Source organism: Eimeria mitis, genomic scaffold (genome assembly GCF_000499745.2).
Source record: "Eimeria mitis Houghton genomic scaffold, Emh_scaff172, whole genome shotgun sequence".
Lineage (NCBI taxonomy): Eukaryota > Apicomplexa > Conoidasida > Eucoccidiorida > Eimeriidae > Eimeria > Eimeria mitis.
In genome coordinates, this window is record NW_013570036.1 from 13,707 (window position 1) to 27,367 (window position 13,661).

Sequence of the window (13,661 nt, forward strand, 5' to 3'; positions counted from 1 at the left end):
GTTTATATTAGCATGCACGTACACACCCAACATATGCATATAACTATATATATGAGTTGGTGTACATATATATATATATATATATATAATATATATACAGGCGTCTATGCATGCATACACGCACGCTCATACGTAAGATCCAGATGAGACTAGAAATCCTTTAAGTTTGCCCTGCGGTATACTGGGGGGAGAGGAGGAGTGAGAGGAGCCCCCATTGTGGAGTGCAACAACGCTAAATAAAAGCAATAAAGGGAATATTGAAGTTAATTTATTCGTCATTGTGTGCTGGGCATCGTACCAGTATACAGCAGGGGAAGAACGGCCCGCAACCGAGGAAGAGCCAATGTAGTCAACCTTGAATCAACATGATATATTTCGTGTAGAAGATAAACAGTTTACAAAAAATGTAAAGAAAATAAGAACGAAGGTAGAAGGCTAGCTACACCCACCCAGTACAACGCGCAGAGAACGCCCCTCTCTTTCCGAGTTGCCCAAGAAACAAGGACTTTAGATGGTAATAAGCAATGAAACTTCACGTTTATACACATAAACATGCAATTTAAATCTTATGAATTATCTGCTCTTCTCCTCGCAAGTACCAATAGCACAGAATCTACGCGAGGCCCCAGGGGGCCCCATCGGACAGGGTTTCGTGGGGGCCCCGGGGCCCCCAAGGGCCTTGTCCGGGGTCCTGTACAAAGATTATTCTACAAAATAATCGATGTGGTCATGGTGGAAAAGCTTAATCACGAAATTTAATGTAAGTAATATAACCAATACTCTAACTAGGGCTTGTGTGGGTGTCTCGGAGAAGCCCGGAGCTGGGCGAGACCGAGGGTTAGCAGAGAATGTCATTTCCCTTTACTTCTGAAGCATATCCACAGATGCTTGCTGTGTGTGTGTTATTCTCACTTTGTTCTATTCAACCCCTACGCCGGTGTCGGGTCCCCTCAGATGCGATAACACGTTGGATTGCCGGCTGAGCACAACTCGCAGTCTACGCTAACTTTAGTTTCACTGAAAACAGGTGCTAGCAGCAGCAATTAAATCCTCAGGAAAGCACGATCGAAAGAAGATCTTTCAGCTCGGACAGAATCCTGTCTGTAGCAGGGTCTATGTGATACTGCTGCTTGCATCACTACTACTCTTTACTAATTGCATGCAGGATGGCCATATAGGACAGAGTAAACTTGTATTAATTCTCTAAAGGGCTGGGTGATGCAGTAGGGTAGCCTGGTTGCGCGTGCACCTGGGTTTTCCCTTCACCGCTAGTTGCAGCAATCTGCGTAGCAGCTCATGTGTGTGACATTGTCTGTACGAAGTTCTCCCGTGTACTTATTGCTACTTGCGTGCATGCAGTCACTGGGTGGCAAGTAAATACTAAGCAGTTGACTATATTGTTAATCCGTGGAGCAAAAGCGCTTGGTTGTGCATTGATATAAGATTATGCTGCAGCACGGTTTCGTCTCAGGCCATCTGCTCTCCCCTGGAACCAGGCCCTTGGGCCGCCAGCCCCGGGCTGTCTGATAACTGGAGAGTACGCAAACTGCAAACTGCTGTTTACAACTCTTCTCCGAAGAGTTTCTGCTCTATTGCACCTCACAGCTGTCCTCAGGTAAGAGCGCGAACACTCGTCACACAGCCGATCCCATGCAGCCTGGTGAATCGAGAGGACGCCAGCTGCTTCTTGGAAACTCTTAAGTATTTCGACTCTACTGCCGTTAGTAACTGCCCTCGGATAAGAACGAGGACTCTCCTTACACACAACGCTCTTTGCTTCAACTCGTTCTGCAAGGCAACCCTCCATGCAAGCGCAACCATTCCCCTTTTGCTGCATGTGGGACATTGCCTACCGGAATTTAGGAACATTCGTTTGGCCTTGATACACTTCCTAAAAGAAAATACAAATGCTCAATAAGTATCTACAGAGACAAGGTATGCAACACAGGCATCTTCGTCGTGCTCTCTTGTGAGGCTGGCTCACATATCTAGTTGCATCGAGGTGCGCTGCAACCCATGACAGAGTGCCCCCTCCCCCGCATCCCCAGGTCCTGGGCTGCTGCTTCCACAGTGCCTGGAGGCTAGGGAGAGGAGTAAGCAGCTTTAGAGGAGCTCCTACCATTGTGATTCATTGTTGGTTTCGTTGCCGCATGCGACAGTCCTTGAATACAATTGCAGCCTCTGTCGTTATAGAAAATGCACTGCCACGATAAACATTTGTTGAGCATGTTCCTCGAGTTGCCTAGCCAGCCTGCAGACAACTAAGAATATATGTACCCACTTACAGAAACGCAATTCCAACGGAAGCGGCGTATAGAAGCCAGCCTGTTGAGAAACATGCGCGAATTGGTCCCCCCAAAGGGANATTCCAACGGAAGCGGCGTATAGAAGCCAGCCTGTTGAGAAACATGCGCGAATTGGTCCCCCCAAAGGGAATGTATGCATTAATATTCATTTTTAGAGCATTAAAATATGCTTAATTTACCTTATGTACCCAACAAATATACGAACACGTTGCCTCTTTTGTTTATCTGCCCATCGCCTCAACCGATGCCCTCTGCGGCGTCGGCGCACTCTGTCTCTTGTCTGTGTACAGTCCTAAAGCACATTTCTTAGAAGTGGCTTGTTCTCAGCATCGATCTCCTCTTCATTTTTTTGTTTTGAACGCGTTTGGAAGAGGTTCCGAAGGATCATAAGATGCTGCGGGCAGTTGCTTTTGCTGCTGCTGCAGGATATCTGACCGTCTTATTGCCAGAACTGACCAGCGCTGCTGTTCCCCATGGGAACGAAGTTTCCTCCCTTCATTCTCTCAACCATCCAGTTGAAAATGAACCGCGAAAACAGATCCCGCCTACACCGCCTAGAACAACCTCTCCTCTTATCCGCCCCATATTGGCGGTTGCNCGCGAAAACAGATCCCGCCTACACCGCCTAGAACAACCTCTCCTCTTATCCGCCCCATATTGGCGGTTGCGATTCTCGGATCGTTGTCTACAGCGTTGTTTCTGCTTATGAGTTGTGTTCAACGTTCAACCTTCTTCCTAAAGGGATCTGACGAAGCAGGCAGCGGCGATCTTGGAGATGACGATGAAGAGGATGATGAATGCAAAAAGCTCGAGAAGTTACTGTCTAGTGGTGATGCTGAGGGTGAGGGGGGATTAGATACCTCCGGCGATAAATCCGAAGAAGACTTGGATGCAGAGGGTGACCCATCTGGCGATGAATCGCGAGTCAGCAAGACGGACGATGGTGTTCACAGGCCCCCCAAACAAGATCCGTTTATGGAAGGTCCCTGTCCCATCCCAGATCGCGGCGAGCCACTCCCCCCCGCAGACCCCCCAGTTACCCTGGGGAAGAAAGAAGCGGAGAAAAGAATCAACGAGATGAAGGGGGTGCTCTCCTGGATTGCCGCAGGAAAAAGGGCACGTAGTAACGCAGGCGCCAAAGGGCGCACCCTCCCCAGCCTGCTGCGTCAGGCATTCTATTGCCGTCAGAAGAACAAAAGGGCGAAGTTTGAACCGGGTACTCCCAAAAAACGTATTGAGAAGTTCAGAAAGCTTGTCCTTGAAATGGAGAAGCTTCTCTATGCGCATTATGGAGTTGGCAGGTGGGTTTAGATTTACAGAGAAACTGTCTGCTGTGAAGCGGGTTCTTAAAGGTATTCGAATGCCTACGATTAGTGCTTGACAGTGTTCTATCTCGCTAATACAGGCTTACAATGAACAAGGTTGTATGTTTAGTGGTAGTTTAAGCGCAGCAGTGAATGTGACTGACGGGATCTGCATCACCCTGCTGCGTGTGTATTGTGAGGATTTGCAGCCCGTCTGAGGCCGAAGAGGAACGTGAAGAGGAAGGTGAATCATCGGAAGATAAACAACCGGGTGCTGTCGGTGGTGAGGCCAAAGAAGGCTTGGAGGCAGAAGGTGACCTCTCTGACGATGAATCGCGGGTCGACAAGATGGACGATGGTTTTCACAGATCCCCCACACCAGATCCGTTTTTGCAGGGTCCTGATCCCATCCCAGATCGCGGCCAGCCACTCCCCCCCGCAGACGCCCCAGTTACCCTGGGGAAGAAAGAAGCGGAGGACAGAGCCAGCGAAATGCAGGAGGTGACCGAGTTGGTTGCCGCGGGTACGGCAGCAGGTAGTAACGAAGGCGCCAAAGGGCGAACCCTTCCCGGCCTGCTGCGTCAGGCATTCCATTGCCGTCAGAAAAACAAAAATTCAGATTTCGGAGAGGATGTTCCTCAAGAACTCGTTGACAAGTTCAAAGAGCTTGTGGAGAAAATGGAGAAGCTTCTCTATGATCACTATGGAGTTGGCAGGTGGGTTTATATTTGCAGAAAGGCACTGCTGTGAAGCAGGTACTTAAAGGCCTTCGAAAAACTACGATTAGTACTCGACAGTTTTCGAGATCGCTAATCCATAACTTTGCATAAAGCAAGGTTATAAGGTTAGGGAGAGTTTAGGCGCAAGTAGTAAAATGTGACAAACTGACGAAAGGCGCGTCATTCTGCTGTGTTCGACATGTGCGGATTTGCAGCCCGCCTGGGGAAGAGTAAAGAAAACGAAAGCAACGAAGAGTGCGCGAAGCGCTGGAATATCTACAGGAAGCTGTAGCAGCCGGTTGGCAATGATAGCAGCATACGGCCAGATGAAGCCGAGCACAGGGACGCACGCCTATTTGATTCAAATTGTCGTTATATATTTTTGAAGGACAATTTGAATTGCCGATGCAGTGCGCCAGTTGGCGTTTCCGGTGATGTCGACACAGAAGCCAAAATGTTTTGAATGTAGGGTTGATTTTTAATAAATGGAGTGGACAAGTCAATTAATGTCTGTGCCAGCAGGGAGCTTATCTTTACAATTGGTGGGGCTTGGCTGCAATGATATTGTAAGCGGACTGTGCTGGCGCGAACAGCTTCAGGGACGCTTGTTTGACTCCTGTATACTTTCCGCAAAGCCCGGTTGGAGCAACATCATGCAGCGATGGAGGTTTCTTCCTGGAGTTCCAGAGGGAAACGCATATTCCTGTAGTTGCTTCGCTGACATTTTGTCATAAGTTAGGGCGTGAAGACCAGAGCTGTTCATATGGAATAGCGGGACGGGGGTGAACAGTAGCCAGTGCTTTTTATTAGCATGCGGCTACGTGTTTTCGCTTGCTTCTTGCATGCTTCAGCTTTCTTAACTTTCCCCTTGAGGGCGTGTTGGCCCCGTAAAACTCTCTCTGCGAACCCTGTGCCAAACTGAAACACAAATGAAACCTTTCTCCCTGTTTAAGTGGCAGGAATTTTGAAGTTTCAACGATGCGTATTCTTATGTTCACACTGCAGAATTATGCTGCTCTTCATAGATAGTCTATCTTTTCCCTCGAGTCAGGTAACCATGTCTTCATATGCATCTAATTTTAAATTTGTCCCCCCTCTCAAGTCAACACTTACGATACTCACCTTGACTTTAAAGAGATAGTGAAGCTCGTCAAAGTAGCGGCATGAAGCCTACAGCGCCTGAAGATCTAACAAATGCTTGGCGTCTGAGAGCGAATCCAACTAGCCAAGCTTCGCTCACACTGAACTTCTGGCTCTCTCTAGAGCGCGCGCTCTCGTCCAGTATAAAGACCCATATCGCCGAGGTTATGAAATAAAGGGATTGTGCAGGCAATTTTCCTGATTCGTGGGTTTGTCACCATTCTTTTGCGAGAATTGTTGCCGCAGAACCAAGGAATGAGCAAAGAAATTAACATTGTACTCGCCCACCTACATACATGTAGAAGATAAATATTTTGCAAAAAGTACTAGGATGTGGATAAGGTTTTAGTGTTTTACTTGTTTGGTTTTAGAGTTCACAAATGATTGCTGTTTTACTCTCGCTCTGTCGTAGAAGACGCCTACGTGATTGTTGGGCCCTGCATATGCAGCAATGTATTGGGACGCTAGAAGCACATCTCCCAGTCTAGGCTTAAGTTAGTCCCACGGACTACATTTGCTAATCAAGGAGAGGTGGACGAAGGCTCAATGGTATTTCTGTACAGTCTTTGATGGAGGATTATCGTGCTCGTGGAAACCTACCGGCCTTCCACAGGAATGCCTACAAAGACGAGGACTGTAGTGAGCACAAATGGAGTCGAACGACTTAAAACGAGAGTTGTAACATGCAACTGATCTCCCCTCTTGTAACATGCAACTGATCTCCCCTCCAGGTTTCAGGGGTCCTGGGTAAGGTGGCCCACAGGCTGATCAGGAGAGGGGGAGGCCTGTCATGAGTTGCAGCACAGCTTGCAGCAAGTTTTGCTGTCGCCCCAGTTCCAGATCCAAACAAAACCAGGCCCACTTCATTGCATCCCCTAGCATTGTAGACGACTGTAAAACACCTACGTGGTCAACAGGTGCATGAGGTAGCTTGCACACAAGTAGAAATATACGTGCAGGGTGTTTCTCCAGGTCTAGAATTGCGTAACTGAACCTGGCATACCTACTACAGCAGCTGCCGACCTCCGTTGCGGTCTTCAAGTGTCTTGGAGACTGGAACGGAGGTCATCTGCGTTGAGGAAGGCCTTTTCTCGTATATTTTGACTCTATTGCAACTCACTACGTTCTCGACACCGCTAACAGTTGGGGGAAGAGTGTGGCAAAAGCTGGTGTCTTGGAGGAATAAATGCATTGATGCTAACTGAGAAGTATGCACATGCAGGATAACAAAAGGTTGACGCTGGGCTGCACGAGGGTCGAAGCGGTCTGTTGGAACGAAATGCCGAGTGGCGGTGAGCCACAAGCTATTTTCCACCGCACAGTGGAGAGATCGACACATTCTGCTAATTCAAAATTGCAAATTCAAAGATCACGATACCTATGTCACTGCAAGATCGACCGAAAGATCGAATCATGTTTCACTGCTAAGAGATCGTTCGTGGAGGTGGAGCCGTGAAGGGAGCGGTAGAAGTCCGTCATTGGAAGGAACGAACTACATTTATTTACTCATAAAAAATAATGCGTGCAGTAATATTCATGATGGACCATTAAACTGTGGGAGATTTGCTGTGTGTACCCGGCCGAATTTGGACGTTCTTCCGAGTGTCGAGAGACAGAAATCTATCATAGAAAGAACAACATGTATTAATTTGCGCGCCAGAAGTANCTTCCGAGTGTCGAGAGACAGAAATCTATCATAGAAAGAACAACATGTATTAATTTGCGCGCCAGAAGTAATGCATGCATTAATTTTCATGGTTGATCGCTAACTTTTCTCAATTTACTCTGTGTACCCAGCCAATTGCTGCCCACTGCCTCAACCGACGCCCTCTGCGGCGTCGGCGCACTCTGTCTCTTTTTTGCGTGCAATCGTGGGTGTCATTGCGCACGAACATATTGTTCTAGGCATCAATCCCCTCTTCCTTTTTTTTGTTTCGAACGTGTTTGGAAGAGGTTCCGAAGGATCATAAGATGCTGCCTGCTGCGGCTGTCGCCGCTGTTGCAGGGTATCTGATCGTCTTACTGCCAGAGCTGACCAGGGCTGCCGTTCCCCATGGGAACGAAGTTTCTTCCCTGTACACTCCTGGCAATCCGATTGAAAATGAACTCGTAGAACAGATCCTTCGTACACCGCCTAGAAAAAACGCTCCTCCAATTCGCCCCGCGTTGGGGGTTGCACTCCTCGGAACTTTGTCTACAACATTGTTTCTTCTCCTGAGATGCGTTCACCGTTATATATCCCCGCAAAAGGGATCTGGCGAAGCAGGCAGAAGCGAATNCTTCTCCTGAGATGCGTTCACCGTTATATATCCCCGCAAAAGGGATCTGGCGAAGCAGGCAGAAGCGAATCTGCAGGTAAGAACGAAGTGGAGGATGGATGCAAAGGGCTCAAGAAGGTACTAGCTAGTGGTGTTGGTGAGAGTGGGGATGAGGCCGAAGGAGCTGCTGGCGGTGTTGAGCTCGAAGAAGGCTACGAAGAAGAGGAAACTGCGATCCCTTACAGCGAACTGGGGGACACAGATATTGACGATGGTTTCCCCAGACCCCGCACACCGGATCCGTTTATGGAGGGTCCCTCTCCCATTCCACGTCGCGGCGAGCCACTGCCCCCAGCAGACCCTCCTGTTACTCTGGGCAATGACAAAGTGGAGGAAAGGGGCTCCGAGATGCAGGAGGTGGTTTTTTTGATTCGGGCAGGTCAGAAATTACGTATGAGTGTAGGCGCCCAAGGTCGTTCCCTTGCTGGTCTGCTGCGTCAGGCATTCTATTGCCGTCAGAAAAACAAAAATGTGGTATTTGGACCGGATGTTCCTCCAGAAGCGGTTGCTGAATTCAAAAGGCTTGTTGGAGAAATAGAGAGACTTCTATTTAATTATCATGGTGTTAGAAGGTAGGTTTACATTGCGCGCACTGCTGTGAAGCAGATACTTCAATGTCTCCGAAAAATTACGACTAGTGCTTGGCAGTTTTCTACCTGGCTACGACATGTTTGCATTAAACAGAGTTTTAAGACTAGAGCCAGTCTAGGCGCCGCAGGAGAATGTGACAAACTCACGAAATGCGCTTCATCCTGCTGTGTTTGCCTTGCATGGGTTTGCAGCGCGCCGGGGGACGAATAAAGAAGTAGAAAGAAAAAGGGCTCGCCGTAGACACCTCTTTAGATATTCTCGAGGCAGCAGAAGAGTGGACGAGCAGTCGGAGTCGCTGCATGGAGCTGCAAGGTGGCTGCTTGGCGAAGACAGCAGGGCATCGCCAGGGGAAAACAGGGACGCAGGGCTACTCGATTCAAGTTGTCGATGTACAGTTTTGAAAGGTGATTTGAATCGGTAATGCAGTATGCCAATTGGCGTTTCCGGTAGTGCCAGTAGAGAAACCAAAATGTTTTGAATGTCAAGTTGATCGTAAATTAATGTAGTTGATAACTCCAAATACCGTCTGTACCAGGAGGAACTTTCGTCTTACAAGGGCTGGGGTTTGGTTGGGTTGGCGTTGAGAGCCGACAATGATGGTGGAAGCACTTTGAAGCCCATTCCTTCAGCCCATCTCTTCACAAGTTTTCATTGCAGGCTGCAAACAAAATATCCTCCTGGAGTTTTAGAGGGACACATACGTCCCTGTAGTTGTTTTTTGACATATTTTTGTCCGTTAGGGCTTGATGCCCAACGCTGCTCATCATCAGCCCTGCCCGAGAATAAATGGAATATAGCGGTTGGGGATGTCAATGAGTACGCAGTGCCTATTATTAGCATTATGGTACATGCTTTCGCTAGCGTTTTCAATGCATCAGCCTTCTTACCTTCCCCCTGGAAGGCTTTTTCGCCACTTAAGTGTCTAGCTTCGAAACCAGCGCCAAGCTGTGACACAACTGGGATTTTTGTCCCTATTCAAGTGGCAGGAATTTTGAAGTTTCAACGATCCGTTTTCTTAAATTCACACTGCAGAGTTTTGCCGCCCTTCATCGATAGCGTCTACCTTCCCCTCGGGCCAGGTAGCCATGTCTTTTAAGGATCGTGTCATTACTCTATCTTCATTGTCCATTCTTAGTATCACTGACATTTGTTTGAAGGGCTGGTGAGGGAGCGAAACTCAAAACTACAGCTCTTGTAGATCTATGAACAACTGGTATTCGACATCAGAGGCAACCTGCCAGGCTTTGCGAACGCTGAATTTCTGGCTCTGTCTGGTTTACTCGACCTGCCCCTGTATAGAGACCCGCAGCCCCAATTTTATTAAATAAAGGGACTGTTCAGGTTAGTTTATTCGTGCATCTGTTTGTCATTGTGTGCAAGTCATCGGATTAGCAGAGCAGCGGGGGAACGCGCCAGAACCAAGGAAGGATCAATGAAGTTAACCTTGTAAAAACACGAACGAGTGCATGCAGAAGATAAATAGTTCACAAATGGGGAAGAAGATGAAAGTCTGGCTAGGCACCGAGAACGCCTCTCCCTTTTACCAGTTGCACGGGAGACCAGGACCTTAGATGGTAACAAGCAGTGCAACTTCAGCTGTACACACGTAAACATGCAATTTAATTCCGATGAATTATCTGCTCTCCGTCTCGCACACAGCGAGAAAAGGCACATTATCGACTCTAGGCCCCAGGGGGTCCCACAGGGCATTGTGGGGCCCCCCATCGCCCGCAGGGCCCCGTCCCAGCCGCCGTAATTCGATTATTTAACAAATAAATCAGTAAAATCTGGGGGTAGGATATAGCTAACTTGCCAAGGTTAATGTGCTTAATGCTACCGAAGCACTAACTAGTGCCAGCATGTGAATCTGGAGAAGCCCCTTGAAACGCGAGGCAAGGGGGCTAGAAAGGAGTTTGATTTCCCTTTAGTTTAGGGACTCTTTGCCGTTTTTAATACTTTTTTCTGGCGTTCTCAAGTCATTTGCTTGTTCTTCGGTTTCCGTCATAGCCGACGTGCCGGGGATACTTACATACTGTAGTGGAGGTCACTTGCATCTACAGAACTCGTATCCTGAGTATTTTTGACACTAATCGTGTACACGACGGTCCTCAGCTAACGTTGGAGGCTTTTGGTACATCAAGTCGAAATGCGCACAAGAAATGCAGCGCAGAAACACTTAAGAAGCTGGGAAGAGCTTTCCTGACATGGACTGCCGTAGTTGTGGATACTGCGCCCAGTCCAGGTACCTAATCTCCCGTGCTTGTGCGGGTAGAAACCTAGGGAAGGCGCACAAGGGCTTCCAACATCTGTTGCGGCCTGAGTCCTACTCTTTGAAAGGGAAGCCTTTGGCAACTTCTGTCCCGTTTGCCGTTGATACCGTTCCAAGCAGGAGAATTCGCCAACTATCCGGCGCTGTCTGAACTTAATGTCTTTACTTCTGGTCTCTTGGTTTATCTGGGAATGTATTCGTTTCCTGNCCGGCGCTGTCTGAACTTAATGTCTTTACTTCTGGTCTCTTGGTTTATCTGGGAATGTATTCGTTTCCTGTCTGCGTATGAACTTCATCTCCAAGGGGTTTCTTGTAGTGCAGCCGGTAGTGCCACCACACACGTCTTCCGGCTTTCTACTGGTGTCCTGAGGGGATGCTAGTGTCGCCGTTGTCTTTGCTTCTACATTGGAGTCGGTACGGGGCAGATGCAAATGAGCTACAGTAGGCCTATATGTACGCTTCATGCGGGTAGTTTGCGGTAGTTGTAATCAAGCATACGGGAAGAACAATTGATTTCAATGTTATGTCAACAAAGCATGCTTTTGATGCAGTTCTGGACGCCTGTTTTGCATCCAATGGCTCTTGACGAACTGGCTTCTCGGCTATCATTTGTTACTTGTTCAACATGAACTTCGGAGACTCGACGAACAAGTTTTACTTTTTTAAACCGTCCATTGCTGTCTTTACCAGCCATAATTTTATACAAGAGCTTGTAATTCACCCGTACACCGAACCAATGGGTCAGTGGTCCGTGTCCAAAGCACAGTGACCCGTCCCGCAAGCGCGCGCGTTCATGCTTAATATAGCAACCTTTTTTCATTTTATCTCCACAGTTCCTGACTAAGTTTACATAGGATTATCCCCCTGCTCCCCTTGGCAGTTCTCGTCCTCAGCTTGGGCTGGATGCGGGCGCGCCCTCTTTTTTCTTTGCAGGATAGAGAGCCCAACATTCCCCCTATTTGGGGGGCGCTTCCCTACTTCGTAGCGTTTCTGGGCGTTTCTCAGTATCGTTGGTTNACATTCCCCCTATTTGGGGGGCGCTTCCCTACTTCGTAGCGTTTCTGGGCGTTTCTCAGTATCGTTGGTTAGCAACACAGCGCGGCTGTGTTGCCTTCAAGCACCGTTTCAAGCAAGCTCCAAGTGAGAATAAAATTCAACGGGCCATCTACAGGTCTGCTTCTCTTCTCCTGAGTCGCCTTAATGCCATGTTAGCTGCTGTGAACTACGCATGAGTAACTGGAAGAGGGCATTGACGAAAGAGGCTCTGGGTAGGCCTTACTCCTTGTGGAAAAATTTGGTTATGCTCGCCGCACTAGGAAATTGGACGACCGCATGTAGGCAAAAACGAAACACCTGGAGAATAAATATACAAATGCCGTCTTCACAATAAAAGGCCGCATACACTGTACTAAGGAGGCGGCAGAAACAACGGGAAAGTGGGCAACACAACTAGGAGGGTACCCAACACATCTTCCGCTCAAAATAAAATGACGCGCAGGGCATCATTGGCCCTACACTGCGAAACAACAATATTGAGCATTGAGGCGCCGAGATGAATTTTCATCTATTGCACATACACATGCGGCCAAAAAGGAAAATATAATCCGCGTACACTTCAAAAAGCAGAAACATGTGGCGAAGCATGGAAGTGGAGCGCGCCTATCTCCAAAGTGCACATAACTCAAAAGAACCTCAAGCACCGACAACGCCCGCATAAAGAAAAGGGGCCCTCGCAAAACATGGCGGGCCCTCTTGTGGAGGTTCACTTATGGGTGCACGATGCCAAAGACTCTCTCCGGGGTCCCTCAGTGTTTTTACAGTGACGGCTCTTTCCCGGAAATGTAGCGGAGCTTGGTTTGCATTTGCTTTGCGGTGTCCATCCCCTCAATCAGCTTTTGCCTGGCCCGTTCTCCATCTGGTCCCTCTGTCTGAGCTGTTGGCTGCAGAGCCTTGAGATGGCGTGCCCAGCTCTCCGCGCAGGCATTAGCCGCCAACATCAGGGAATCTTCCACTTCCTGGATAGCTGCTGAAAGAGTTTTTAAAGAGTTTTGAACACCACTCAGTCTAAGGAAATCAGGAAACATGCTTTTCGTATCATTGTATACCTTTTGCGCTGATTTTACAGCCTCTCTCAAACCTACCATTGTTTGAACTTCAGGGTCGCTTGGCTGGAGAAGATGTCCACGGCGCGTCTTTTCTAGATGCCTGGAGGAACCGACGAATCTAGATCTAAGGGAGCTTGCCTTCACTTCGCAAACATCAATGCAACTACTTTCCCTTTGTTTAGCGAGACGCGTTGTCATACTCCTACACTGATCTAGCGTTTTAAGGAAGTCTCGACGGTCTTCTTCCCCAACATGACCAGCGAAAGTGACTGCTTGCAGCTCCCCTACGATTTTGACGCCGTCACGCAGAAGATCGTCAAACTCAGTCCCTCCAACTCCAACGCTAGATGCTGCGGCATCTGCGCCAGACAACCACGAATTCATGTACGTGGTTTTCTCGTAAACGTCGAGCAGACCCAAATGGACAGCGCTAGAATAACCTGCTGGGAGGGAAGGTGTTGACGGCGCTGAAGCTGCCGCTTCTGCTCCGGAAGGCGCGCCTGCAACAGCTCCCGGCAGAGGACCGGCTGCCCCAGCAACGTCTTCTTGCTGCTGCTGCTGCTGTTGTTGCTCTTCACGGTCTTGTGGAGCATCGCAGGGGTCATGCCGTCCATGATCTGAAAGACGGCGACTGCTTGCTCCTTTAGACGCACTTGACATTGTTGAAATATGGTGGAAGCATCTTAAGACCAAAAATGTGGCAACAAATAGCGCTAGCATAAGGGCAACCCCCGTAATAACGGGACGGGTGGGGGAGGAGGCATTCAGTATTGGCTGTGAGACGTCATGTTCCATCCCCGTCGAGGGGGAAGGCATATAACTGAGAAATGCATCATGGACAGAAGAAGCTTCCGCTGCACCTGAAGTGCCTTGCATATCCAGGTGTTCGCTCGGACGCGTAGCGCCAGT

At 48.6% G+C, this 13,661-nt stretch overlaps 3 protein-coding genes across 3 annotated transcripts; 2 read left to right on the top strand and 1 right to left on the bottom strand.

The window, feature by feature from the left end:
• Window positions 1–3,011: 3,011 nt before the first annotated feature.
• On the top strand, window positions 3,012–4,563 carry EMH_0001820 (uncharacterized protein; the record flags this gene model as incomplete). Its single annotated transcript, XM_013495727.1, has 3 exons — window positions 3,012–3,607; window positions 3,820–4,326; window positions 4,545–4,563. 3 exons carry the CDS (start codon window positions 3,012–3,014, stop codon window positions 4,561–4,563), a joined length of 1,122 nt encoding a protein of 373 aa, XP_013351181.1.
• A 3,125-nt stretch (window positions 4,564–7,688) lies between these two features.
• On the top strand, window positions 7,689–8,363 carry EMH_0001830 (uncharacterized protein; the record flags this gene model as incomplete). The annotated part of the gene is given in 2 exon segments (XM_013495728.1): window positions 7,689–7,745; window positions 7,749–8,363. Coding segments are annotated over 2 exon segments (672 nt in total).
• A 4,098-nt stretch (window positions 8,364–12,461) lies between these two features.
• EMH_0001840 (uncharacterized protein) lies at window positions 12,462–13,547 on the bottom strand (the record flags this gene model as incomplete). Its single annotated transcript, XM_013495729.1, has 1 exon — window positions 12,462–13,547. The coding sequence occupies one exon, from the start codon at window positions 13,545–13,547 to the stop codon at window positions 12,462–12,464; it is 1,086 nt and encodes a 361-aa protein (XP_013351183.1).
• Window positions 13,548–13,661: the final 114 nt, after the last annotated feature.